General features: G+C 40.4%; 2 protein-coding genes across 4 annotated transcripts; both read left to right on the top strand.

Moving 5' to 3' along the window:
- Positions 1-1,208: 1,208 nt before the first annotated feature.
- Positions 1,209-17,725, top strand: draxina (dorsal inhibitory axon guidance protein a). Of its 3 annotated transcripts, none has more exons than XM_058054764.2 (7): positions 1,209-1,388; positions 11,373-11,836; positions 13,173-13,381; positions 14,816-14,936; positions 15,007-15,099; positions 16,101-16,190; positions 16,284-17,725. In XM_058054764.2, the coding sequence occupies exons 2-7, from the start codon at positions 11,392-11,394 to the stop codon at positions 16,394-16,396; spliced, it is 1,071 nt and encodes a 356-aa protein (XP_057910747.2). In that variant the 5' UTR covers positions 1,209-1,388; positions 11,373-11,391; the 3' UTR covers positions 16,397-17,725. The 3 variants fall into 3 exon arrangements, with proteins under 3 accessions (XP_057910747.2, XP_057910748.2, XP_057910744.2); XM_058054765.2 differs by having other exon boundaries at positions 11,370-11,836; positions 14,819-14,936; XM_058054761.2 differs by having other exon boundaries at positions 11,370-11,836.
- Positions 17,726-18,643: 918 nt separating this feature from the next.
- Positions 18,644-26,842, top strand: agtrap (angiotensin II receptor-associated protein). Its single transcript, XM_058054766.2, has 5 exons — positions 18,644-18,778; positions 20,530-20,564; positions 20,749-20,857; positions 22,637-22,847; positions 26,438-26,842. The coding sequence occupies exons 1-5, from the start codon at positions 18,752-18,754 to the stop codon at positions 26,557-26,559; spliced, it is 504 nt and encodes a 167-aa protein (XP_057910749.2). The 5' UTR covers positions 18,644-18,751; the 3' UTR covers positions 26,560-26,842.
- The last annotated feature ends 814 nt before the right edge of the window (positions 26,843-27,656 follow it).

The following is a 27,656-nucleotide window of genomic DNA, read 5'->3' as shown; positions in this document are numbered from 1 at the left end:
AAATGAATTTCTCTCCCTTCATGATCATCATGAAGGGAGAGAAATAAAACCCAAATATGTGCTCATGGCTTGAAGTTTTTCAGAGTGGCGCTGCTGACAGTAAATACAGACCTTAATGTGCACTTCAATTTGGAATACGAGAACCAAAACGGATAATAAGCAGTCTATGGCCTAATAAGTAAAAACATGACGAAGAACCCCCTTGAGTGCACATTGCATAAATACACACAAACCACGCACATCACACATGCGCTATTTCTTACAGCATTATGGCTTGCAGCTGTTATCTGTTTCCAGCAGACTGGTGTGTCGCACTCCACACTGCGGATTTATCGCCATTATTCTTGAAACCGAATGAGCACAAAACTCCTCCAATGGTTTCAATAATGCTTACAAGTATTCCTTTCAGTTGGACACTCATCTGACAGGCCACATTGGAAATGTCATACAATTCTTCCAAGTGCAGTCATTCATGTGAGTGATCCAACTTGCTGGATGTTCACTTCCTCCCAAAGGAAGGATGGCAGCTGCAATAGTTTGACTGTTACAGTGTTACACATTAGTGGTACTACATTACGAAAACGTAAATAGAAGCAATATTAAATATCTGATATCAAGATTTTTTAAAAATTATATCGTTTTTATGATTTTAAGTATTTTTTCCAGGTACTTCAGAAAGGACACACACAAGTAAATACAAATAGACGGTGTAGACATTGAAAGGGTGAAGGAAAATAAATTTCTAGGGATCACAATAGATGAAAATATGAGCTGGAAACCTCATATTACAAATATACAACATAAGGGGGACAGAAATATTTCAATATTGAACAAAGCAAAATTTGTTCTCAATCAGGAGTCACTCCATACTCTTTATTGCTCTCTGGTTCTACCGTATCTTACTTATTGTGTGGAAATATGAGCTAATAACTATAAAAGCAATCTTCTAATACTTTATTTTTCAATGGACAAAGTATTTTTGTACATTATGACCAACTTTCCTTTACCAAACGAGGAGGCGGGGCCAAACGTGACGTCACGTAGAGTGGCTTCTATCACCTTCCTGTGTTACATACCGGCGAGATTGCAACGCTGTGACGTAATCGATACTGAAAAAAATCGATTCCGTCTCTCATGTGACCACAATTGACAAGTCTTCCTCGCTCAGTCTCCTCCCTTCCTCTCTCCTCCCCTCCTCTCTCCCTCCCGACCCTGGTGCGAGGACGCGCTCCTCCCGGGGGCGAGCTCTGCTCGGAGCGGGTAACTCCTCATAAGAAGCCGCTCAGTGTCGATGCTCGGACGGACAGAAGACCCGCCGCTGCTCGGTGCCGCTTGGTTACACATCACCGGAGTGCTACTCTAAGAAGCCAACAAAGCAACCAACGCTGGTGAGAAACGTTGTTTTGAATCTTTACGTTTGTTTTTGTATAATGTTTGTATGTTGCCTCCTTTTGAAATGTATTATCGGACCCTAATCAACTATGAACTATAGTGTGCTTTTGTCATAGTCCTGCTGAATGGACCTTCTGGAGCCATGCTATCATTGCTCCTCACTCATATTGTTAGTGTTTTAAATGCAACTACCTGATGATTAGTTGAACTTGTGGGTGCATTTTACTGATGAGTAATTGAATAGAATAAAGAAAGTGCGTTTCATACGTACATCACTGCATATCATAGCAGTCTTTAGGCTGTTTTCTCCATAGGGTGGCTGGACTCGGAGTAAAGCCGCTGCTCCTTCACATGGAGAGGTGTCAGTTGAGAGGTGAGGTGGTTAGGGCATCTAGTCTGGATGACTCCCTGGTGAGGTGCTCCGGGGCATGCCCAGCCGGGAGAAGGCCCCAGGGGCAGACCTAGGACATGCTGGAGGGATTATGGCTCCTTGGTGTCCTCCTGGTGGAGCTGTAAGAGGAAGAGGAGGCACTTATTGGAATTATTTAGCACTTTAAAAAGTATAAATAACCTAGCCACCTATAATATGGGGCTGCATGGTGGTCGAGTGGTTAGCGCAGACCTCACAGCTAGGAGACTAGGGTTCAATTCCACCCTCGGCCATCTCTGTGTGGAGTTTGCATGTTCTCCCCGTGCATGCGTGGGTTTCCTCCCACATTCCAAAAACATGCTAGGTTAATTGGCGACTCCAAATTGTCCATAGGTATGAATGTGAGTGTGAATGGTTGTTTGTCTATATGTGCCCTGTGATTGGCTGGCAATATTTTGTTGTATTGTTCCTTTTTTAGTTTAACTTTATTTCTACAAACGGGCGGACTTACACAGGTAATTGCATGGGGCCCTTGAAATGTCTCGTAAAAATTGATTATTGATTTTTTTTTGGACTTAAATTTAAATGACATATTGCTTTTTTAGTCTTAAATGACATCCTTAAAACAACATCAAAATTCATAACCTTTCATAAGCGTTTCAGCCACTGCCCCTCCCTTCTTACGCTATGTATGAATGGTTTGTCTATATGTGCCCTGTGATTGGCTGGCCACCAGTCCAGGGTTTAGCCCGCCTCTCGTCTGAAGACAGCTGGGATAGGCTCCAGCGCCCCCGTGACCCTCGTGAGGAAAAGCGGTAATGGACGAATAGTGTATAATATGTGTATTTATATTGGCATGTAATTGACATCATACTCTACTGAGGAGTCAGACATTGTTCCATTTCTAGTTCTATGGTTATCATCATCAGGATTTTACTAATTTCCAACACTGGCATCCTTCTGTGGTGGCTTCACAAAGGAAAGGATAAAGTGAGTTCATCCTGCTCACTAAGACTTATGGTGTCTTGTCTTGAGGCATAGTGAGGACACGGATTGTTTTGGCCCTCGAGTGGAGAAGTGACTGTATACTGTATGTATTTTTAAATTATTCTTAAATGTTATCATCTTCATAGTTTTTGTCTTTCATCCGTTCCCAAAAAAGCCCCAACACAGAGGAGATCTGATAAGTGCTTTTGGACTTGTAACAGTAATAACGTAGCAGTCCCAGAGCAGCCATGCTGTTTGCATTGGTTTTGTTGCAGCAGGATTGGATTAGTGTGAAACTTTAATACTTGGCTCACGCCATCAAGATATCACACAGCAATGTGTGTGTGTGTGTGTGTGTGTGTGTGTGAGATGGAGAGATAATGGGTAGAGGGCTGTGGAGGATGCTCAAAGGCAGACTAGATTCCCACTGGGAGTAGACCAGTAGGTCTGCATCCACTATTGAAGGTGAATTATGGCAGAAGCAGACAATAATTCATGGATGCAGTGGTCTACAAAAGGATGAAAAATGGAAAGTCAAGTGTGGAAAAATATTTAAGTTTCCAAGACTGTTATCACTTTTCTGTAAGGTATATTGTAAATAACTACGTAAATTCCAAAAGACATGCATGCATGTTAGCTTAATTGGCAACTCCACAGGTATGAATGTGAATGGTCTATATGTGCCTTGCCATTGGCTGGTGACCAGACCAGTATCCTGCCATCTGGGATAATGGCATACCCATACACAATAATGAAAATCATTCATTCATTCATTCATTTTCTACCACTTATCCTCATTAGGGTCACAGGGGGTGCTGGAGCCTATCCCAGCTGTCTTCGGGCGAGAGGCGGGGTACACCCTGGACTGGTCCAATATTCATTCATTCATTCATTTTCTACCGCTTTTCCTCACGAGGGTCGGGGGGGGGTGCTGGAGCCTATCCCAGCTGTCTTCAAGTGAGAGGCGGGGTACACCCTGGACTGGTCTAATAATTAAAATAAAATTTTAATTTTAATTAATAGTTTGTTTACATGATGCTCGGACTGCAACTAACCCTTATTTGGTTAACTGATTAATCTAAAGGTTGTTGTTTTGATTAATCAAGTAATTGGTTCGACCCTAGATGGACCAAATCAGTGTGAACCAAACACAAACAGTGGTTTTGGTCAACATATAAGCGACAAAAATGTTGGTCATTGTTTTCTAGAGTCAAAGCTGATGTGTATGACTATCCTGTTTAGCCTAAAACATAAAAGAAGGTCAGCTTTCATGAGTAACTAAGGAAATTTTAAAAAATTTAAGCCAACACCTTAGGAACCTTGTAGATTGATGTTTAGTTCAAAAAGGATCAAATAGTATGGTTTGCCAAAACATTCATGATTTTGCTTGCGTGTGTCCAAACTGCAGATGATGATTTATCGCCTTTTGGCACATTTAAAAATTATAATGCATTCATTATTAATATGATGTATTATTATAAATCCCACCCTCGGCCATCTCTGTGTGGAGTTTGCATGTTCTCCCTGGGTTTTTCTCTCCGGGTACTCCAGTTTCCTCCCACATTCCAAAAACATGCTAGGTTAATTGGCGACTCCAAATTGTCCATAGGTATGAATGTGAGTGTGAATGTCTATATGTGCCCTGTGATTGGCTGGCCACCAGTCCAGGGTTTACCACGCCTCTCGCCCGAAGACGGCCGGGATAGGCTCCAGCACCCCCCACAACCCTTGTCCTATAACACAAAGCTAAGACGGGTATGTTTTGTTCATATAGCTTAGCATTCAGTAGATTGACCTACATTGGATTGCTTTTAGTATCAAAGTGGCGCCTCCGTCCTTTGATTTTTTTCAAGTTCGTGCATCCTTGATTTTCATTTTTTCACAATTTTGACACAGATTGTAAAAACCTCAGAAAAACTCTTACTAAAAGCCTGCAAACATTTAACCCACATTTTCATTGTCTATCATATTTAACATTTATTACATTGTTGCATTGTATTTTTTCATCAATTTATTATGGACCCTGATAATTAAAAAAAATTAAAATAAAAAAAGGCCATCCACTCGTTCCAAAACATTGCTGGTCAACTCCCACTTGGACTGTAACAGCAGCACATGTGCCACCCCTTTGTTGAGTTTAGTGGACATTTTTGTGGTGTTTTTTTCTGTGTAATCCTTCTAACAAACAAATGGCGATTAAAGGGACGTCTCTCACTTCCACAATTTGGCAGAGCTGAGTTTCCATGCTGGCAGCGCTGGTCCAGGTGGTGAAATTACACAGGCAGCGGAGCGCATAGTTTGTAATGATATAGAAAGCCAAAAAATCTTCCATAGACACTTTGTTCTTATTAAAACGTGTTAATGCTTCGTCTCACCATCCTCGGTTTCATCAAATGACTTCTTATTTCTCCGTCCTCCTCCTCCACCCTTTTGTCTCTCCTACGCAGTTGGCTCTGCGGGGCGCCGCTGGTATCGCTTGTGTCTTGGAACTTGTCTTCAATGTGGGTGTCTGCAGGAGGTCCCCCTGCTGTGCATGTGTGTGTGGAGAAGGCTTGATAAGGGCCCCATGGTGAGATGTTGCTGATGTCAGCATGCGCCAGACACAAAGCTCCACATCTGTTGTACCTACCACCAAATTAGACTTGTTCTTTATGGAATGATACGCTTGGAGACAATGTTAGACGCATTCAAGTCTCTTAGGTGAATATGAATACTGTATTTTCTGGACTATAAGTCGCTCCGAAGTATAAGTCGCACAGGGCCATAAATTTATGAGAAAAAACATGTAATATTACTAAAATAAAGTCATAAATTTTTGAGAAAAAAATCAAATTATTAAATCAAATTATTCTCTCGATTTATGACTTTATTCTCAAAATTTTTTGATTATTTTTTTTCTCTCAATGTGGCCCGAGTACTTTGTCGTAAATACCATATTTTCTGGACTATAAGTCGCTCCGGAGTATAAGTTGCAAAAGGCCATAAATTAAAATAAAATCATAAATTTATGAGAAAAAACATGTAATATTACTAGAATAAAGTCATAAATTTACACGAAAAAAATCAAATTATTACAATAATTTACAGGGGAAAAAAATGGATGACGTGTCATACGTGTTAGTCGAGCTTTTATTTATAACGCGGTAGCAAAACAGTAGTTGAGCACAAACGGATTAGCATGTTTAGCCACACTTCCTTATGTTGCCTTTTCACATACCCAAGGCCAAAGGTCACATAAGTCCCCCCCCCTTTTAATAGCTATCTCATGCTATTTCTCTCATTCCGGCCCAAGTACTTTGTCGTAAATACCGTATTTTCTGGACTATAAGTCACTCCAGAGTCACTCCAGAGTATAAGTCGCACAAGGCCATAAATTAAAATAAAATCATAAATGTATGAGAAAAAACGTAATATTACTAGAATAAAGTCATAAATTTACAAGAAAAAAATCACATTATTACGATAATTTACAGGAAAAAAAATGGATGACGTGTCATATGATTTTATTTATAACGTGGCAGCAAAACAGTAGTTTAGCACAAACAGATTAGCATGTTTAGCCACACTTCCTTACCCCCCCCTCCACATACCCAAGGCCAAAGGTCACATAAGTCCCCCCCCTCTTTTAATATTCTCGAAATTTTCAGATTATTTTTTTTTTCTCTCAATGTGGCCCGAGTACTTTGTCGTAAATACCGTATTTTCTGGACTATAAGTCGCTCCAGAGTACAAGTCGCACAAGGCCAAAATGCATACTAGGTGGAAAGAAAAGGTGTCCAGTGTTTATGTAACAAACACTTTTTTCATTTATAAGTCGCTCTGGAGTATAAGTTGCAGGAACAGCCAACCTATGAAAAAAAGTGCGACTTATCGTCTGGAAAATACGGTAATCACAGCATTTATTCGCTTCAGTGGTATCCAAACTTTTTGGAGTGACTTTTTGGCGTCATACAGTGATGGCGTACATAAAATAGGAATGATACGGGAACCACTTGGATGCGTTTTGTGCATTAAAAGATTCTAAAAGTAATGCAATGCAGGCCACCATGTTGGAATAATACAGCTGCATTTTAGCTTTGTATTGTAGCTGACAGAACAAATTAGTGTAGTACTAATGTATGTAATCATACATCTCACTAATAATAGATCCATTTTCTTTTTATAATATATAAAGGGCCAATAAAAAAAAAAAAAGATCTGCAAGCCAAAAATCAATGTCAGGTGCATTGTTGACTTCATTGTCGCTAATGTTTACAAAAGCATTCACGGTTACTACATATACATTAATTTGTTGTTGTCTCTGCATCTCGTCTGTAGCTATGGCCTTCCCGATCTTGAGGGTGAGGGGTGGGTCTTTTCCTGACAGGACGTAATCCTTTTGCCCCCGCATCCCTTTTTATATGCTGCATCCTTGTGGCCAGGCTGGTTGCTAGGAGAGATTCAAACAAGAAGAGCAGATTGCTGCTGGAGGGTTTGTCATCACAGCAGGTGTGGTTTTTTTGTTTTACCACCGCTTTCTCATCCTCGCTTGTTGTCCTTACGCTCCTCTAAGTATATTTTTATAAGGCGTGTGGCGTTAAAGTGGCGGCATGCGTGAAGCACCGACTGGATGCGGAGGTCTCTGATCTCATCAGAGCTTCATCATCTTGCTTCCCTCCATTGAGTCCCTATTGCAATTTCTTGCAAGATTAGCCATCGCTTCACACGTATGTGCGTCTCATTGTGATGCTTCCCTGGAGGTTTCGCCACGCTTTGCTGCTTATGTTGCCTTTTCAAGCAAATATGAACCGTTTTATCATCCAAGCGCTGGTGCTTCAGTGATATAGGATTCATTATCATTGCATCAGCGTACACGTCCTATCCATATGTACATAACGGACATAAAGATATCCAAAGGAACCCCTGAAAGATCAGTGGCTGTTGCACAGCAGAGAACCAAAGTCATCAGTTCCAGACCAGCGCGTTGGCCTCGCATCCCAGTGACAGATGCTCAACCTGCTGTGCCCCCCCCCCCCCCCCCAACCATACCTACAGCATGGAAGCTGAGAAAACACATGAGACGGCGTGCTTAAAATCTACAGTGCAGTTTTTTTTTCCCCTCTCGGCAGTCAGCTGGTCTGGGAGTCACTGAAAAGTCTTCTATTTGAGTTTCAAAATGAATTTCCTAACAAGAAGGTTAAGGAATTCAGGAAGGAGGTGTTTGGATGGAAGAATATATAACGGATTTTTGCTCTACGACTCAGTTGGTAAAATGTCAACTGATAGAAATTACACCAAAGTCCTATGAGCATACTCTACGTAATTCAACCAACCAACGAATGTCATGAAAAAACATTACGCCCATAAAAAAATATATATTTGACACATGGGTCGCCCCTCTAATTCAATCCCTCCTCATAACTTGATGTTCCCCTTTGATTTCAGATTAACATTTACATTAAAAGTGTCTCTAGATTAGATTCAGCTTCAGAAATCTCCACTTCTCTCTTTAATTGCCATTGTTCATTCACAACACAATCCGGATTTAACCCTCAAACGCAAGTATTTAATGTATATGTACTTAGCATCAATGAATAATAACAACATAATAACATGCTAGGTTAATTAGCGACTCCAAATTGTCCATAGGTATGAATGTGAGTGTGCATGGTTGTTTGTCTATATGTGCCCTGTGATTGGCTGGCTGGCCACCAGTCCAGGGTTTACCCCGCCTCTCGCCCGAAGACAGCTAGGATAGGCTCCAGCAACCCCCGCACGACCCTCGTGAGGAAAAATCGGTAGAAAATGAATGAATGTATGACTTTAACTCGGGATCATGGTGTAGCCTTTAGCCTGGTCGTAGGCAAGTGCTGGTGGCGAGTAGGTTAGAGAAGGCATTTCTCGGAGCTGCGTCTACATAATCCCCACTGATTTAGCCAGACAAAATTGCGCACGGCTGATTTTCAGAGAAAAAAATATATATACTTTGACCAAAAATTTCGGAGTGTGGGAACCACTGTACCACTTTTCTTCATATTTAGTGAATAAGGTAAAAGTAGACCTTCATTAACGTCTGCTTATTTTGTTGCTATTGCACTAGTGATGCTTCCTTTCATTTCTAGAAATGTCTCCAAAGACAAAGAGAAGTGAAGGCAGACATTGAAAGGGAACGCTTAAGTGTTCCCACAAAGTTGGAAGCGTACAATTGTGTGAAATGTAATAGAATTGGTTGAATTCTCAGAATGAATGTGATGTTTTATGTGCATGAAAAGCTGCATCATTGAGTATTTATGCACAATTTTTTAAAAATTGATGACGTGGACAAAACTGTACCTCTTGGTTTTACATTATAGGACCAACATCATCATACCGACAGTAAAATATGGTGGTGGTAGTGTGATGGTCTGCGGCCGGTTTGCTGCTTCAGAACCCGGAACCATGAATTCTGCTGTCTACCAAAAAGTAGTGTGTTTACGCACAATTTTTTTAAAAATTGTGGTTCTCCTCACAAAAATCCCAAACCCCTTTTGTGTAAACGTCATAAAAAAGTCCTTTGTGGAGGTTGCAGACAGCCCAGCTGGTCCAACTCCCATGAGGTCCTTCCCTAAGGAACACTTAGCATCCTCCATTCTCTACCCCCCACCCAGAAAAACACAACACAGAAGCGGCTGCCAAGCAACTGATAAGCAACTGTTAAAGACACTTGATGTGTTCGTGTCATGACCCCCCCTGCCCCCCACCATGCAGACGCAATGAACACACACAAACCATCAGCTGCGGATCAATACTTCTACAGCATTGATTTTCCACGCAGTCGTTTGTCTTTGATACACAAAGAAGAAGACGATTTGTGTGTCGCCTGAGTATTGCATCGCCGTTTAGATGGAAATTTGCAGCTCAAAGTGGACGGAAAGTCTGCAGATTAAAGTGGAAATTGAGCTCTCTGTCCCTTTCGGATACAGAGGCGGGGCCCTTAAACGCAGACATACTGAGCTCATTTCAGTTCTGTCACACCTCGCTGTTGTGTTGACTCTTGTAATGAAAGGTGTGTAAAGGATGTGTGCACTGTGCTGTGTCCTTTTGGAGGGGAAGTCATTTGTGAAAGCAAGTGTGGAGCCATCTCTTTATCACCTCCCAAGAAACCCTCGAAGTTGAGATAAAACTGGGAGACCCAAGCTGGGAGCATGTGAGGGAAAGCGTAATGAACACATGGTGTTTTCTAAGATTTGGTAATGGTAATGGTTGAATTTCATTTGAACATGCATCAGATTACAATTGAATGCATCACATAATCAGTTCATAGTTCCACATGTCCAAAAGGAGTAGGAAGAAGCAAAGCTTATTAAATCCTACCCCTCCATGTGGTATTTTTACCATCAGTAACTGTTACATTTGTTCACTTCCTGCTTTCATAATATAGTATAATTTTTTTTTTTAATTTTTTTGTCACGTACCGAAGTACAAGGTGATATGACCATCCAATGACATAATGGGTACCATAGTAAGTGTCAATATAGTGATATATATTATTATATTATTATTATATTTGTTCACTTCCTGCTTTCATAATGTAGTTTGTTTTTTTCTAATTTTAATATTTATCCTAATATAATTTAAGTTAGTAATTTTCATTTTCATTTTATTTTTTATTAATAATATATAATAATTATAATAATAATATTAAAAATAATTAATTTTATTAATTTAATTTTTTAATCACATACCGAAGTACGAGGTGATATGAGCATCCAATGACATAATGGGTACCATAGTAAGTGTCAATATAGTGATATATATAGCACATCATGACTGGTTCAAGACTCTTCATCCTTGTATTTAGCAAACATCAACTGCTTGTATTGTTTCTTGAATTGGCTCATCGTTGTGCATTGTTTGATTTCCTTACTCAATCCATTCCATAGTTTGATTCCACATACTGAAATGCTATGGCTTTTTAACGTAGTCCTAGCATATAAGTGTTTCAAATGTACTTCTTCCCTGAGATCATATTTCTCCTCTCTTGTAGAGAAGTATTGGATGACGTTTTTAGCTAATTGGTTATTTTTAGCATTATTTTAGCTGTTTGAAGATGAACTATATCAGCAAGTTGAAGTATTTGTGATTTTACAAATAAGGAGTTAGTATGTTCTCTGTAGGCGGCATTATGAATTATCCTTACTGGCCTTTTTTGCAGTACATTTAGCGAGTGAAGATTGCTTTTATAGTTATTAGCCCATATTTCCACACAATAAGTAAGATATGGTAGAACCAGTGATTTCAGTGATTTCTGATTGAGAACAAATTTTGCTTTGTTCAATATTGAAATATTTCTGTCTCCCTTATGTTGTATATTTGTAATATGAGGTTTCCAGCTCATATTTTCATCTATTATGATCCCCAGAAATGTATTTTCTTTCACCCTTTCAATGTTTACATCGTCTATTTGTATTTGTATTTGATGTTTGAATAGAATATTTATTACCAGGAGATGCATTTATGGTACTTAGGAATGCACAGTGGTCATTCCAGTCCAGGGTGTACCCCGCCTCTCGTCTGAAGTGAGGTGGCTCACCGGTTAACGTAATGAGGACAGTCACTATAGAAAATGGTTGAATTTCTTTCTGTTTTTTGCTCCTCTCAGCAGGTGCTGTTGTACCATAGAAATGATGGCGCCCTCCTTGATTGTGTTCCTGGTGGTTCTGTTCACCGCCGTGACGCTGTCACTCACCTCCGATCTCGGAGCTCCTCGCAGCAAGAGGAGGCACAGCTCAGGAGTTGGCGGAGACACCGAACAGCGCTCCCTGCAGGCTTCACATCGCTACAGCAAGGACCGCTTTGGCGACGGGAGCCGGGCGAGTAAAGCAACACGGGGGAGACGCGGGCCCGGCTCCCGCAGGTCGTCACATCCCCTGGCCAGACCCGAGGACGACGGGACGGGCTTGGAGGGTCTGCATCCTGTGCGAGTGGAGATGGGTCCTGGCCGAGCTGGAATGAAGAAGCACCCTGGAGGGAACCACCTTATGGTGGCACGAAAGGGGAGGGGCCACGAACACCAATCTGACTTCAGGAGACAAGGGGGGCGACGGCACAAGGTCCAACATGGACAAGGTTTGCTTTGGCATCACATAAAAGAACAAAATAACACACAAAATAAAAGAAGCAGTCTAGTCTCGAAATTCTAGTAGAAATTCTCGTGGCAGGCGGCACGGCGGTCGAGTGGTTAGCGCGCAGACCTAACAGCTAGGAGACAAGGGTTCAATTCCACAATAACTGCTTTTTGTAAGAAAGTCCATGCATGTAGAGACACAGCCTGGACATGATGGCATTTTTTAAAGTTAGGCCTTCAAAATAAAAGACGCAGTCTGGTCTCGACATTCTAATAGAAATTCTAGTGGCAGGCGGCACGGTGGTCGAGTGGTTAGCGCGCAGACATTACAGCTTACAGAGACAAGGATTCAATTCCACCCTCTGCCATCTCTGTGCAGAGTTTGCATGTTCTCCCCGTGCATGCATGGGTTTTCTCCGGGTTCTCCGGTTTCCTCCCACATTCCAAAAACATGCTAGGTTAATTGGCGACTCCAAATTGTCCATAGGTATGAATGTGAGTGTGAATGGTTGTTTGTCTATATGTGCCCTGTGATTGGCTGGCCACCAGTCCAGGGTGTACCCCGCCTCTTGCCCGAAGACAGCTGGGATAGGCTCCAGCATGTCCAACATGATAGAGTGAAAATAAGTTCTCCTCCTATTGCGTGTGGAAATGGTACATTTTTGGCTTCTTTGTTTTGTCTTTGGGCTGCACGGCGGTAAAGTGGTTAGCGCGCTGACCTCACAGCTAGGAGACCCGAGTTCAATTCCACCCTCTGACATCTCTGTGTGGAGTTTGCATGTTCTCCCCGTGCATGCGTGGGTTTTCTCCGGGTACTCCGGTTTCCTCCCACATTCCAAAAACATGCTAGGTTAATTGGCGACTCCAAGGTATGAATGTGAGTGTGAATGGTTGTTTGTCTATATGTGTCCTGTGATTGGCTGGCCACCAGTCCAGGGTGTACCCCGCCTCTCGCCCGAAGACAGCTGGGATAGGTTCCAGCACCCCCGCGACCCTTGTGAGGAAAAGCGGTAGAAAATGAATGAATGAAAAAATGTTAGTGGCAGATCAGAATTTCCTTTATTTTGCCTAATTTTCCTGTTAATTTTTCCGGAATGTGTTTATAATAAGTGTTGACAGATATGCCGGTTCTACCTCCAAAGGGGGACGGTTGCCAGATGGACTTCGTCCCCCTCATTCCTTGTCTGTGCCAACAGTGACACATAGAAACGTCGGGCAAATTCGGGCTCTTAAAGACTGTGTGGCAGACATCCAACCCAAGATGACAAAGTTGTTATTTAAAAAAAAAAGTGAATAATTAATAATAATCACTATATATCCCCCTCTCCTGTTCTCCAGGCTTTCTCCCGGCTCCCCAGCTTAGCGATCTGCTTGACGACCCCCTTCCCTCTCCCTTCTCTTCCTCCCACTCCCTCGGCGTGGCCCCTCCCAGTGACGCCGCCACCTCGTCCGCCAACGCTGCAGTTTTTGGCTCTGGCTCCTCCATAGTTGCCACGGTGATGAACGAGCATCCCCCAACGCTTCCCCCAGCCTCCACCAAACCCCAGGTAACCCCCAACAGAACACTGGGTGCTTATTTAGGGTGGCGTCTGTTGTGTCTCAGTATAATGGGGGTGTAGCACAGCCATAATAGACCCCCATTGCTGACATTATGTCGCCTCAAAGCTCAGTGCTCATCTTGGAAATGACATTCCGGGTCATAAAAGTATACCTTTGGGATCCAGGTGTACCTGATTGGTTCTTGAGATACCATGTTGTCACATGTGGTTCAGTTCCAGCCAGATACTTTCATCAAGGTGCTGACACAAGTCTGGATTTGTTCCTCAGAAGGACTTTTGGCTTTTTTTTAACCTTTGCCTTTTATCTAATGGTTATTTTATAACCTATACCTTTTGTTTTGGATCTTAACTCAATGTTTTTATAGTTTTACACATGCTTATTTTAGTTTTATTAATGTTCTTATACAGGGGTCTCAAACTCAATTTACTTGGAGGCCACTGGAGCTCAGGTCTGGGTGAGACTGGGCCGCATCAGGTTTTCCAAAAAAAAACAAAAAAAAAAACGCATTTATTAAAAAAAAAAAATTAAAAAAACTTCACTTTGGTTCCAATTTTCTACAATAAAAGCGCTGATAAAACATTCCACTGTTCTCAAATATCTTACTTTTTTATTTTTCTACACAAAATAAGATGAAAAATAAATAAACTAAAATAAATAAATCAAGAATAAAGAAAATCAATCAATCAGTAATAAATAAATAAATAAATATAATAATAATAAAACGGCAAATAATAAAAACTTAAGAAACCAAATTATTTTTTTCAGATTAAAATGAACAAAGCATTATTAGAGCCCTGTAGACATGACAAAACACGACTATAGTCACATTTATACTCTTTTTATTTACAACATACAACTGCAGGGTCTTGAGACACATGCTAACTCGCAAACTAGAGAGCTAGCGACCTAAACGGTAGCCTTCAAGTTATTTCCTTTAAACTTAAATAGCCAAAAACTTACCACTTCCACATGGATAGGGAGGATAACTATTAACAGTTATTTAACCTTTAACATGAACATGAATCAAACGTAATAATTTTTTCTGGGTACATGATACCATACAGCATCCATGTCAAACTTGCGCGGGCCGCACTAACATTAAACTTTCTTATCAAGGCGCGGGCCTCAAACTAGTGTCCTGCGGGCCACATTTGGCCAACATTTGGCAAAAGAATGAAAAGGCACAGCGTCTTAATTAACATTCGATCTTGTGTTGGTATTTTAACGAGCAGCCATGCTCGATATTGATATTCCCTCATGAGGTGACTTCCCGAGGCTGGAAAAAAAGGTTTATTTATGATGTATGATCGACTCCATTGGGAGCTGTGATATGGGTTTTATGGATGCTTATGTCCTCTAACGAGTACTGTCTTTCACCGGAACAGAACACCAAGCTATGATCAGCTGCTTTCTCTCCTCAGAAGTCAGGACAAGGTAAAGGGCAAGGCGAGGTGATGCCCACATTGGACATGGCGCTCTTTGACTGGACGGACTATGAGGACATGAAACCTGTGGACACTTGGCAGTCCTCGAGGAAGAAAGGTATGCTGGGATATAAATGTGCCGTTAGAGTCCAACATAGACATAACTTTATTGTTTTCCTCTGCGACAGACAAGAGGCGGAGTAAGAACCTCAGCACCGGAAACGCCACCGTAGATGCCGATATCATCGAGCCATGTGACCATCATCTGGACTGTCTTCCTGGTCAGTCAGCATCATACATGTTGCTCTTAATCTTTAACGGCATTAACTCTAAGAAAAATGTCCGGCTTCACTACACATTACGCAGTGTACTTGAACACCTCTTTGCAAAGTGGAAAGGAGGAAGAAATGAGACAGATACAGAGTTGTTAACTATTATCATGTAATAATTTAAACAGACACACACAAAGATGATTGTATGATTCTCTGGTCGGAATCTGTCTATAGTGCCCCAACGCTCTAATCTTCACAGAAATCGAGTCCCGTTGGCCCGTTGGTTCAGTGGAAAAGGCGCACTGATTGGACATGCAATAGCTGAGACAGCATACAAGAACATATACATATTTTTATTAGCAATCATTTTGGTCAAAATCCGGTGCTTAAGAAAACCAATGTACCAGTTTACATGTAAAAAGTGGATGAAGTCGTTACGTCAGGTTTCTTATAGTGAGAAATCAAAAGATGCAGTTTGATATTTTTTTGATATGTATGTATTTTTAATATTTTTTTTCTTAGATTATTTATTTTGTAAAAAAGTTACAAATATATATATTTCAAGGCCAAACACTTGGTGTTATTTTTTTTAGTTATTTTTATCAACAGTTGAAGTCTGCACGGTAATAGAGTGGATAGCACGCAGGCCTCACAGCTCAGAGACCCGAGTTCGATTCCACCCTCGGCCATCTCTGTGTGAAGTTTCCATGTTCTCCCTGTGCATGCGTGGGTTTTCTCCGGGTACTCCGGTTTCCTCCCACATTCCAAAAAACATGCTAGGTTAATTAGCGACTCCAAATTGTCCATAGGTATGAATGTGAGTGTGAATGGTTGTTTGTCTATATGTGCCCTGTGATTGGCTGGCGCCCTCTCGCCCGAAGACAACTGGGATAGCCTCCAGCACCACGCGCGAGGATAAGCGGTAGAAAATGAATGAATGAATGAATGAATGAATGAATGAAGATTGTTAACCTCTTCTCGACCTTACAATCTTTGTTTCCCCTCTGAAGGTTCTTGCTGTGACTTGAGGCAACACGAGTGTAAAGCTCACAACAGAGGCCTCAACAACAAGTGCTACGATGACTGCATGTGTGAGGAAGGTGAAAAAGACGCCCGTACTTCCATCCCATCTTTATACCCCCCTACGTCCTGTCCCCATGATCCAAAAAGTCAATATTTGTGTTATCTCTCAGGTTTCCGCTGTTACGCCAAATTCCACCGTAAGCGTCGCGTGACGAGGAGGAGGGGCCGCTGTGTGGTCCCTGACTCAGTTAGCAGTGACCAAGGAGGCTTCATCACCATTTGAAAAGGAAGACAAGCGCCGTGACCACTTAACTTGGACACAGGCTACAGCACGGCCAAGATGTCCCATGCCGGAGGGAGGGGGGGGGCGTGCCCACATGAGGAAGGTGAAACACACGCCTGTCTGTCAGGTGGCCATTTTTAAGAACATGTGAATGCTTTGAATGTTTTTAGTTATCATTTTGCTTGTTTCTAATGTTTCAACATCTGCTTGATGTGTATATATATGACTAGAACTACCGTATATTTCAGTGTGGAAGCCGCACCCACTGGATTTAGAGAAGTCACATGTGTCCACGTGCGTAGCGTGCACAAGTCCATGAGAACTAGTCAGCTCTTTATTTGACACGAGCCAATCATTAGCTCTGACAAACTCATGATTAGTATGTCGGACTCACAGTTTCATCTTATAAACATGAAACTCATCACACAGCAACTTAACACTCAAATGTTATACCTCAGAAATATAGAAACATGTATCAATACAAGTTTAATATGAAAAAAATTTTTCTTCCCATAATGCATTTTGTTTGAAAGAAACACAGAGAGCATGGAAAATGGTGCTGCAATTCTGCTTCTGTCCACTAGAGGACCTGGAAACCAAAGCCAAGAGGGAAGCTGACGTCATTGCAGCATCCCGATGAATGTGATGCTCAGACGCAATGCTTTATGGGAAAACTTAATTTCTTTTCAACTCATTAGGGCGTGTTTGTATATTTTCTTAATGCACCTTTTGAGTGTTACGTTGCTGTGTGATGAATTTAGTGTTGTTAGTAACGTCTTCTTTGAAAGATGATACTGTGAGTCAGACTATTATATTGTTTTAGTGATTTAGCTCGTTGTGAGTCTACAGGTACTGTAGCTCGTTTCCTCGCTGACTTGCGAGCGCCAAAATATTTAGCAGTAATAATTAATAAATGATAAATAATTAGCAGTAGTTCAGAAGTAAATGAGATGCCACGAGATGAGAATTTATCCATAATTTAGAGAATTTAGCACGGTTTAAAGTTTCATTAATAAGTAGCGGCTTATAGACTGGAATTTACGGTATGTGTTTTTTCGTAGTTTGTTCATGTGCCCTTCTAGTACTTCAAGGTTGTTGTCATTCATCATGCGCAGACGTTACAGATAAAAACATATTCATGCTGAATATCATCTACAAGCAAGGTGATGCTTGTGTAAATATGAAGGAGTCAAATGACAAACACATTTTTCTTTCGCCAGCCGTCACACTTTCTTGCTATTCGTCTGAATATATTGAAATATATTGTTTATTTATTACTGTATTGTGTTTTTAAGACTTTCGAGATTAAACTATTGGTTGTGTAGCAAATTACCACCACTAGTTTTTTTCGGTTGACTTACACATTGTTCTAATTCTAATTGTTCTAATTTTTCCCCACAATAGGAAATAATATGAAGTCAATTCAGACGGCACGGCGGTCTAGTGGCTAGCCTCACAGCTCGGAGACCAGGGTTCAATTCCACCCTCGGCCAACTCCGGTTTCCTCCCACATTCCAAAAACATGCTAGGTTAATTGGCCACTCCAAATTGTCCATAGGTATGAATGTGAGTGTGAATGGTTGTTTGTCTATATGTGCCCTGTGATTGGCTGGCCACCAGTCCAAGACAGCTGGGATAGGCTCCAGCACCCCCTGCAACCCTGAGGAAAAAGTGGTAGAAAATGAATGAATGAATGAATGAATGAAGTCAATTCAGCCATTTTTGTTCCTCAATAGCAGTTTTATTTCAGAAAATATTTATGATATATATATAATATTTATAATATAATATTTAATTTATATAATATTTATATAATATGTCTGTTATACCGTATAATGGAAAACAAGCACATTTTTGTGGGTTTGAATTCTAGTAAGTGTGGTAGTGAGTTCAGTTTCTGGTTCTATGGTTATCGTCACACTTTTCCTCTTTGACATTGCAGGGTACCTTCTTCACAAAAAATCACAAAATGGAACTACGGACTCCATTTTTAGTTTGAGTTTGATTTTGATTTTTTCCAGAACATTTTGGTTGAACTCTAAATTGTCTTGCTTTTGGGTTTTGAGTTTTTTTTGACTAAATGTTTACCAAATGTTTCTGATTGGTTATATCCCAATTCAGTGTTGAGGTTAAACAAGCTGACTTTCTTTTCAAGTGTGCTTGGTCATGTTCTTGTAGGAGGTGGGGTAGGCGGCCAGGGAGGAGGAAGGGGGTGAGGGTGTGCGAGTCACATGGGAAGTAGTCAGGGTGCCGTCACATGGTTTGTGTTTGCAAGCTGAGGCGAGGAGGCAGCTTCCTTCGGTTTGTGTGCTGTACCTTGGAAAGTCTCCGCCAACTTTCACCAGACGGCCTGTTATGGAAATTCCTGCCATCAATCTGAAGGTGAGGCTGATTATTATTTTTTTGTTTAAACTCCATTTCCAAGCGCTTGAAGGCCACTTTTTGAACTTTATTACACAAAAATCTGCTTCTGTTTGAGTAGTTGCTCGAGTCCACGTTCCTTTGTGTTAAAATGTACGTCACGAGAAGACAAATACCTTCATAGTGATTATGGTTTTAATTTATGACACCTTTAACATGACTCGCATGCAGGGTTTACCAAACTGAGGAGCGAGACCCAAAATGGGCAGCATTTGGTAATAAATACAACAGAGGGCGCTGCTCCTGATGTAATATTGAATAGTTTCTGATTACATTTCAACAACAGAGAAGGTATTAATAATAACCGTATGAATAAAAAGAATGTAAGCATTTAGAATATTAGCATAGATTATAATAAATAGCAACCATGGCTTTATTTACCTAATTGGTTCATTAGAAGCAGGCGATAATTGGATGCTATTTCCGAAATGTAATGTATTTGATATAGACAAACCAATGTAAATATTCATCAGTAACAACAAAATGTCTTTTTTTTTAATGATATTTGTATTATTATTATTATTATTACACCACTGTGGAGGAATTTGGGCCCACTCGTCTTGGCAGAATTGTTGTAATTCCGTCACATTGGAGGCTTTTCGAGCATGAGCCGCCTTTTTAAGGTCATGCCACGGCATCCGTTTATCACAGCGAGTCTTCCAAGTCCTGAAACACCAAAACAGCCCCAGACCATCACACTACCACCACCTTATTTTACTGTTGGATGGATGGATGGATGGATGGATAGATAGATACTTAGCAAGTCTTCCAGGTCCTGAAACACCAAAACAGCCCCAGACCATCACACTACCACCACCTTATTTTACTGTTGGATGGATGGATGGATGGATAGATAGATACTTAGCAAGTCTTCCAGGTCCTGAAACACCAAAACAGCCCCACACCATCACACTGCCACCACCTTATTTTACTGTTGGATGGATGGATAGATGGAAAGATAGATAGATACACAGCAAGTCTTCCAGGTCCTGAAACACCAAAACAGCCCCAGACCATCACACTACCACCACCTTATTTTACTGTTGGATGGATGGATGGATAGATGGAAAGATAGATAGATACACAGCAAGTCTTCCAGGTCCTGAAACACCAAAACAGCCCCAGACCATCACACTACCACCACCTTATTTTACTGTTGGATAGATGGATAGATAGATAGATAGATAGATAGATAGATAGAGAGATAGATACACAGCAAGTCTTCCAGGTCCGGAAACACCAAAACAGCCCCAGACCATCACACTACCTCCACCTTATTTTACTGATAGATAGATAGATAGATAATTTATTCATCTCCAGGAGAAATTTTTTAAATTATTTTTTATGATGATGTATTTTTAACTTTTAATAATTATTTGGAGTGCATGAGAAAGTGGAATGGAAAAAAAAGCTGTCTCTGGCCACATAGTCATTTATTACCAGGCATGTTGCATAACACGGCACAACAGAACCAATGTTGTAATAGTGTAAGCAACAATGCGGCGAGTGTTTACCTGCATTTTAAAGGAAAACTTCTGGGTGAAGATCACTCATAAGATACAAGAAATGCAGTTATTGGCATGGTTTGGAGTTCATAAAAAATACATAAATTCATGAGGTTGCCTACAGCGATTCATTGAATATTGTTTTGAAGTGGTAATATTTCTTTTGCTGTTGAAAACTCACATTTTTGTATTTTTTGTCCGTGTCAGGCCATCGTTGTGGTGCACTGGCTGCTTACAATTTGGTGAGTCTCTGCACCTTTTTTTTCACGTTTCATAATTTTCTTCACAAACCTGAGGAATTTCTCCCCCACTGCCCCCCCCCGCCCCCCTCTCACCGGCGACCTCCACTAGGTCAGCTAGTAGTCTCACATACACTGACTGCTGTGTACTCCGTATGGAGTGTTGACGGTGTGCGTTTTGTGACAGGGGATGCATGGCGTGGCTTCCCACCTCCTTCGCCTGGAGTAACTTCAGTGTGTTGGCCATCGGTGTGTGGGCCATCGCTCACAGGGACTCCATTGACGCCGTCCTCATGGTGAGTCTTTGCTGTGTCATGTCATCGTTACTGTCAAGTGACTGTCAAGAGTCCATGCGTCTATCAGGCGAAGCGCTACGTCGCTCTACTCTCCTTGATGCTTTTTTCAACTTCAAAATAGCGTGGGAAACTGTGAAAACCAAGCCGCCTTGAATGCATCAGTCAGACACAGCAGAACATGGGTCTCCTGCACGGTCCTTCTTGGCAAGGAGACCGGATTTATTCTAGAGGAGACTTAGGGCAGTATTGCATTAAGTGGAGACTGTGGAGCATCATACTGCTCAGCAACAGACTAAGCTAACATTAGCATTAGAGTTGTCATTTCTAGCCAAAGGACGCAGTATTTGGTAGTACTGTAAAACAGCTTATAAGGGACAATTTTCTGGAAAATGTTTTTTTGAACAATTTGTTTAAGAATATATGCTTCTTTGAAAAAACATGAAAACTGTTTAACATGAAAAGGCAGAATTACATTTAAAACATTTTCCCCAAAATTGTCCCTTATTACCCTGAAAATTGTCCCTTATTACCCCGTTTTACGGTACCTTCTTTTGGAAAAGCAAGGGGTTTGCACCCTTGCTGGTTTCTTATTTTTGTGCATGTGTGTCACATTTAAATGTTTCCCATCATAAAACTAAATATTAGTCAGTGACAACCTGTAAATTTCTCTTGGAGATGAATAAAGTATCTATCTATCCATCCATCCATCCATCCATCCATCCATCTGTAAAATAACAGTAAAATAAGGTGGTGGTAGTGTGATGGTCTGGGCCTGTTTTGGTGTTTCAGGACCTGGAAGACTTGCTGTGTATCTATCTATCCATCCATCCATCCATCCAACCAACCAACCAACAGTAAAATAAGGTGGTGGTAGTGTGATGGTCTGGGGCTGTTTTGGTGTTTCAGGACCTGGAAGACTCGCTGTGTATCTATCTATCTATCCATCCATCCATCCATCCATCCATCCATCCATCCAACAGTAAAATAAGGCGGTGGTAGTGTGATGGTTTGGGGCTGTTTTGGTGTTTCAGGACCTGGAAGACTTGCTGTGTATCTATCTATCCATCCATCCATCCATCCATCCATCCAACCAACCAACCAACCAACAGTAAAATAAGGTGGTGGTAGTGTGATGGTCTGGGGCTGTTTTGGTGTTTCAGGACCTGGAAGACTCGCTGTGTATCTATCTATCTATCTATCTATCCATCTATCTATCCATCCATCCATCCATCTATCTATCTATCTATCTATCTATCTATTTATCTATCTATCTATCCATCCATCCATCCAACCAACAGTAAAATAAGGTGGTGGTAGTGTGATGGTCTGGGGCTGTTTTGGTGTTTCAGGACCTGGAAGACTTGCTGTGTATCTATCTCTCCATCCATCCATCCATCCATCCATCCATCCATCCAACCAACCAACAGTAAAATAAGGTGGTGGTAGTGTGATGGTCTCGGGCTGTTTTGGTGTTTCAGGACCTGGAAGACTTGCTGTGATAAACGGATGCTGTGTCATGACCTTAAAAATGTGGCTCATGCTTGAAAAGTCTCCAATGTGACGGAATTGCAACAATTCTGCAAAGACGAGTGGGCCCAAATTCCTCCACAGTGCAGTGGTGTAATAATAATAATACTACAAATGTCATGTAAAAAATGCATGTTGTTGTTACTGATGAATATTTACATTGGTTTGATGATCTGAAACGTTTAAGTGTGACTTTTTCACACCACTGCGTATGTCACAAGGTTAAAGTACTCCACTTTTATTCCTGTCCAGTTTCTGATCAGCTTGGCCATCACCATCCTGACAGACATCGTCCACTTTGGCATCTATTACTCCCTGAGCGACCTGGCCACGGACAATGGTCGGGACGTGTTCCGCTTCAGCGCCGGCATGGCCATCCTCAGCCTGCTGCTCAAGCCCGCCTCCTGTTTTTTCGTCTACCAGATGTACCGCGAGCGAGGAGGCGACTACAATGTCAACTTTGGTGAGTCCAAGACCAGGTCGCCCTCGAGGGAAGCGTCTGCTATTGCGCAATAATGGGCAGATTACTATTAAAAAGTCATTAGTTATAGTCACTACTTACTTTCCCAACATGGAATGACTCCTTCATTAATATAATGTAGATAAATAAATAATAATAATAACAATAATAAAAAATAAAAATAATAATAAATAATAGAATAAAAAATAGAATAAAAAATAATAAATAATAGAATAAAAATAGAATAAAATAACAATAATAAAATAATAAATAATAAGAATAAATAAAGTCTATATGTGCCCTGTGATTACCCCGCCTCTTGCCCGAAGACAGCTGGGATAGGAAAAGCGGTAGAAAATGAATGAATGAATAAATGAATAATAAAATAATAATAATAAATAATATAATTAAAATATAATAAAAAATATAATAAATAATATAATAAAAATAGAATAAAAATAGAATAAAATAACAATAATAATAAGAATAAAATAATAAATAATAAGAATAAATAAAGTCTATATGTGCCCTGTGATTACCCCGCCTTTCGCCCGAAGACAGCTGGGATAGGAAAAGCGGTAGAAAATGAATGAATGAATAATAAATAAATAACATTAATAAATAAATAAATAAAAAAATGCATTAATATATGTCAAGGAATTGGGATTATTGGTAGGTGAAATGTCTTCTCTTGATTGATGATTTAATTTTAGGTGTTGCAGGAAAAAAAGGACAAAAACCTGACAGGAATGGAATTCTTTTATCGAGCAGCTCTGCAAATTGAATACTAGAAAATGATTTGCAAGGGGAAATCGTTATTGATGTGCTGCACAGATTAGACTGATGAAGTATATCTCTGTGTGGAGTTTGCATGTTCGCTCCGGAATTTTCTCCGGGTACTCCGGTTTCCTCCCACATTCCAAAAAAAACATGCTAGGTTAATTGGCAACTCCAAATTGTCCATAGGTATGAATGTGAGTGTGAATGGTTGTTTGTCTATATGTGCCCTGTGATTGGCTGGCCACCAGTCCAGGGCGGTTTTCCGTGGGCGTATGAAGCTGAAGTGCAGTAGAAAGGTGACTGAAAATTTAGTTTGACCCAAATAAAACATTGAGTTCCTCTCTTCCATCCTAATTGTAAATAAGTCCATATTGATGAACGTCACCTAGCCTAACGTTATGAATAGCCGTGTAGAGACAGACGTCTTTTAATTGCAGTCTAAATGCATCCGTCAGCCTCCCTGCGGGCTGGAGCACTTTAACACACACACAGACACACACACACACACACACACACAATCAGACTTCACTAGCCTGCAAAACAAGACTGCGCTGCGCTACTTGGTAGTCAGGCGCCGTTTTCACCCATCTGAAACCTTAAAGCACCATCAGCCACCTCAGTCCTGCATTCTGACATTTGTCATTATAGAGATGACGTGTTTATTACATGGATGTGTCACTCAAATGGGATGGAAACGGCGACGAGTAAAACCTGCAATGCACCGGCATTACGTGTTAGTTCATTAGCTTCCCATTTCCTGAACTTCTTGTTGTTTTTTCATGCATGCCGTGTTGCTGTCCCGTGCTGTTCGTGTTGTGTTCATGTCCTCATGTGTCTTCTCTCCTCTGACCTTTGACCTCTTAGACTTAGAGACGTCAGTGGACAGTCGCTGCACTACGGACAGTGCCGACAGCGCGTTTATCGGCCGTCGCTATTGAGCCCATTTCCTTGTCTGTCCTGTGTTAACTTCTGCACAGGAAGTGAGGTCATAAACAGGGAAGAACAAGAAGGACACTTTTTTATTTTCTTGGGAATTCTTTTTTATTTTTTTAAATTATTTTTTAATTTTTCTTGTTGTCCATCTTTGTGTGTTTGTGTCTCGCTTGTGTGTGTTTTTCTTATCATATGTTTGCATGTATGTATTATTCATACCTCGGCTCTCCAGACGCCTCGTTTGTGTGTTTGTGTCTTTGCATAATAATAAACACTGAGCAGCATGATGGCGCACATTCTCCAGTCAGCCTCATTAATTGATGAAAGACGCCTTATAAAACACCCCCCACCCCCCTCACTGTTAAACTTGCTGATTCAACGTGTGTCCAGACCAACCTTTATGATAATATTATTATGACTATTACTAAAAATAGTAGATGTCAATGTAATAATAAACAGGATTTCATAACAATATCTTATTTACTTAAAATGGGTCTCTAAACAACATGAATATAAATATAATAAAAAATATATATATACAGTGGATCCACAGCATTAGTTATTTAGTTATTTTTCTCCAAAAATAGGCCATCTTTTCCATAAAAAACACATCTCATTCACCATAAGCTGGTCATTATTTTTAAATATGAGCTATACAGCATTCATGTACCGATGTCAGAAAGCCAAATACATTTTTGTGGCCGTATCACTTTCCACACGGAAATAATAAGTAACTCGAGGATTGTTTATATCTTATAAATATTTTTCTTCTTTGTTATTATTATTATTATTATTATTATTACAATTTCTAAAAAGATTGCATCTGAATAATAACAAAAGAATGTAGCAGATAAAATATGTATTATTTACGACAAAGTACTCAGCCACATTGAGAAAAAAAAATAATCAGAAAATTTTGAGAATAAAGTCGTAAATCAAGAGAAATAGCCTGAGATAGTTATTAAAATGATTAAAAGGGGGGACTTATGTGACCTTTGGCCTTGGGTATGTGGAGGGGGCGGGGTAAGGAAGTGTGGCTCGACATGCTAATCCGTTTATGCGCAACTACTGTTTTGCTACAAAATAAAATTTTATAAATAAAAGCTCGGCTAACACGTATGACACGTCATACATTTTTTTCCCATAAATTATCGGAATAATTTTATTTTTTTTCTCTGAAATTTATGACTTTATTCTAGTAATATTACACGTTTTTTTCTCAGAAATTTATAATTTTATTGTTGCAATTTTATGATTTTTTTTCTGGTAAATTTACAACTTTATTCTCGAAATATTTTATTTTTTTTTCTCAATGCAGGCCTTAATACTCTGTTGTACCCTGTTTTAATTTTAGTCAGTGTACCATACCTTGGCCCAAAAAAAGGTTCAAACAGTTGAAATGTTTCATTAGTGTTGCAAGTGTCAGTTATTAGCTGCATCCGCTCTGACGAGGCATTCGGGTGTATATGTCGTTTAAAGATGTCGTACATTTGCCTCAATGTGCAAAAGAGCCAGATTTATTAACAAATATATTTTTGAAAATTCCAACTGCAAAGTGACGGAGGATGGCTGTGTAAAAAAAATGATGCAAATTTTAATTAAACCAAAAGGTGGCACCCAATTGAGTGAGAGCTTTTCTTCCTGTCACTCACACACATACACACACGAGTGACCTAGGAGATGTGGCTGTAACACAAAAAAAGTGGAAAAAGTACCTTTAAGGTAGTTGACAAGTACTAAAAAAAAAAAGAACTTCACAGATTAAAACATGATTAGTAGATTTAAAATATGTATTGTTTTGAAAAATCCTACTATTTTGGGAGTAGTTCTTGGGGGAGGGGTGTTATATGTTGAAGATGTCCGCCTTGTTCCCCCTTCAGGTTTCCCCTCAATGACCCGAAACAGAGAAGCCTACCAGTCCATGGACCAGCAGGACGGCTCCACCAGCCCTGCCAACCCCTTCAACCAGGCTCAGGACAGCAAAGCACCTCGCTCCTACTGACCTTGACCCTGACCTTGACCCCACACCCCCATCTTTGGCCTCTCACATAAAGTGTATTTTTGGGGGGAGCAGATATATCTTTCATTACTGTTTTGTCACACATCTGCTGTATTTTTGTTTCAAAGAAATGTCCATTTTAATATTAAATGTAGCACTTAAATTTGCTCTTTTATGTTCAAAACGTTGATATATGTACAATGTATGTACTCATTTGACAGTTTATGAAGTACTTCTACGTCATAATGCAGCATCATGGCAATAAAGCATCTTTTTTTTAGCACCATGTTTGTTTTAATGTCATTTATTTGAAGTGGTGCATTTAGTACATGACATAAAGTTCCTAGCATGAATGTGAGTGTGAATGGTTGTTTGTCTATATGTGCCCTGTGATTGGCTGGTGACCAGTCCAGGGTGTACCGCGCCTCTTGTCCCGAAGACAGCTGGGATAGGCTCCAGCACGGAGGATACAGCACGGAATATGGAGGACAAGGAGGCGGAACTTGTTGATTAATAACTCCAAATTGTCCATAGGTATGAATGTGAGTGTGAATGGTTGTTTGTCTATATGTGTTTATATATTTAATATATTTTTATGACATATATATTTTTTCTGAGATTATTTATTTTGTAAAAAGGTTAAAAAATATATATTTCAAGGCAACACACTGTGTTATATTTTTTAGTTATTATGATCAACATTTCAGGCTGCACAGTAGTTGAGTGGTTAGCGCGCATGCCTCACAGCTAGGAGACCCGAGTTCGATTCCACTCTCAGGCATCTCTGTGTGGAGTTTGCATGTTCTCCCCGTGCATGCGTGGGTTTTCTCCGGGTACTCCGGTTTCCTCCCACATTCCAAAAACATGCTAGGTTAATTAGCGACTCCAAATTGTCCATAGGTATGAATGTGAGTGTGAATGGTTGTTTGTCTATATGTGCCCTGGCGATTTTTGTTGTATTGTTCCATTTTTTTGTGGGGTGGACTTACTTATGTAATTGCATGGGGGCCCCGAAATGTCTCATAAAAATTGATAATTGATTTTTTTTGTACTTAAATGTAAATGACATATTGCTTTTTGAGTCTTAAATGACATCCTTA

The sequence above is a fragment of the Doryrhamphus excisus genome, linkage group LG18 (genome assembly GCF_037039965.1).
Source record: "Doryrhamphus excisus strain RoL-2023G ecotype Guam linkage group LG18, RoL_Dexc_Guam_v1.1, whole genome shotgun sequence".
In the NCBI taxonomy this organism is placed as follows: domain Eukaryota; kingdom Metazoa; phylum Chordata; class Actinopteri; order Syngnathiformes; family Syngnathidae; genus Doryrhamphus; species Doryrhamphus excisus.
Note: the sequence above shows the minus strand (reverse complement) of the source record. Positions and strands in the feature narration are given on the sequence as shown.

What these genes read in the sequence shown, in the direction of transcription:
- draxina (XM_058054764.2), top strand. Translation starts at nt 11,392, where the DNA reads ATGATGGCGCCCTCCTTGATTGTGTTCCTGGTGGTTCTGTTCACCGCC. An exon ending in CAGCCTCCACCAAACCCCAG is followed by an intron (nt 13,382 to 14,815) that starts GTAACCCCCAAC and finishes TTCTCTCCTCAG; the next exon opens with AAGTCAGGACAAGGTAAAGG. An exon ending in TGACTGCATGTGTGAGGAAG is followed by an intron (nt 16,191 to 16,283) that starts GTGAAAAAGACG and finishes GTTATCTCTCAG; the next exon opens with GTTTCCGCTGTTACGCCAAA.
- agtrap (XM_058054766.2), top strand. Translation starts at nt 18,752, where the DNA reads ATGGAAATTCCTGCCATCAATCTGAAG. An exon ending in CCATTGACGCCGTCCTCATG is followed by an intron (nt 20,858 to 22,636) that starts GTGAGTCTTTGC and finishes ATTCCTGTCCAG; the next exon opens with TTTCTGATCAGCTTGGCCAT. An exon ending in CGACTACAATGTCAACTTTG is followed by an intron (nt 22,848 to 26,437) that starts GTGAGTCCAAGA and finishes TTCCCCCTTCAG; the next exon opens with GTTTCCCCTCAATGACCCGA.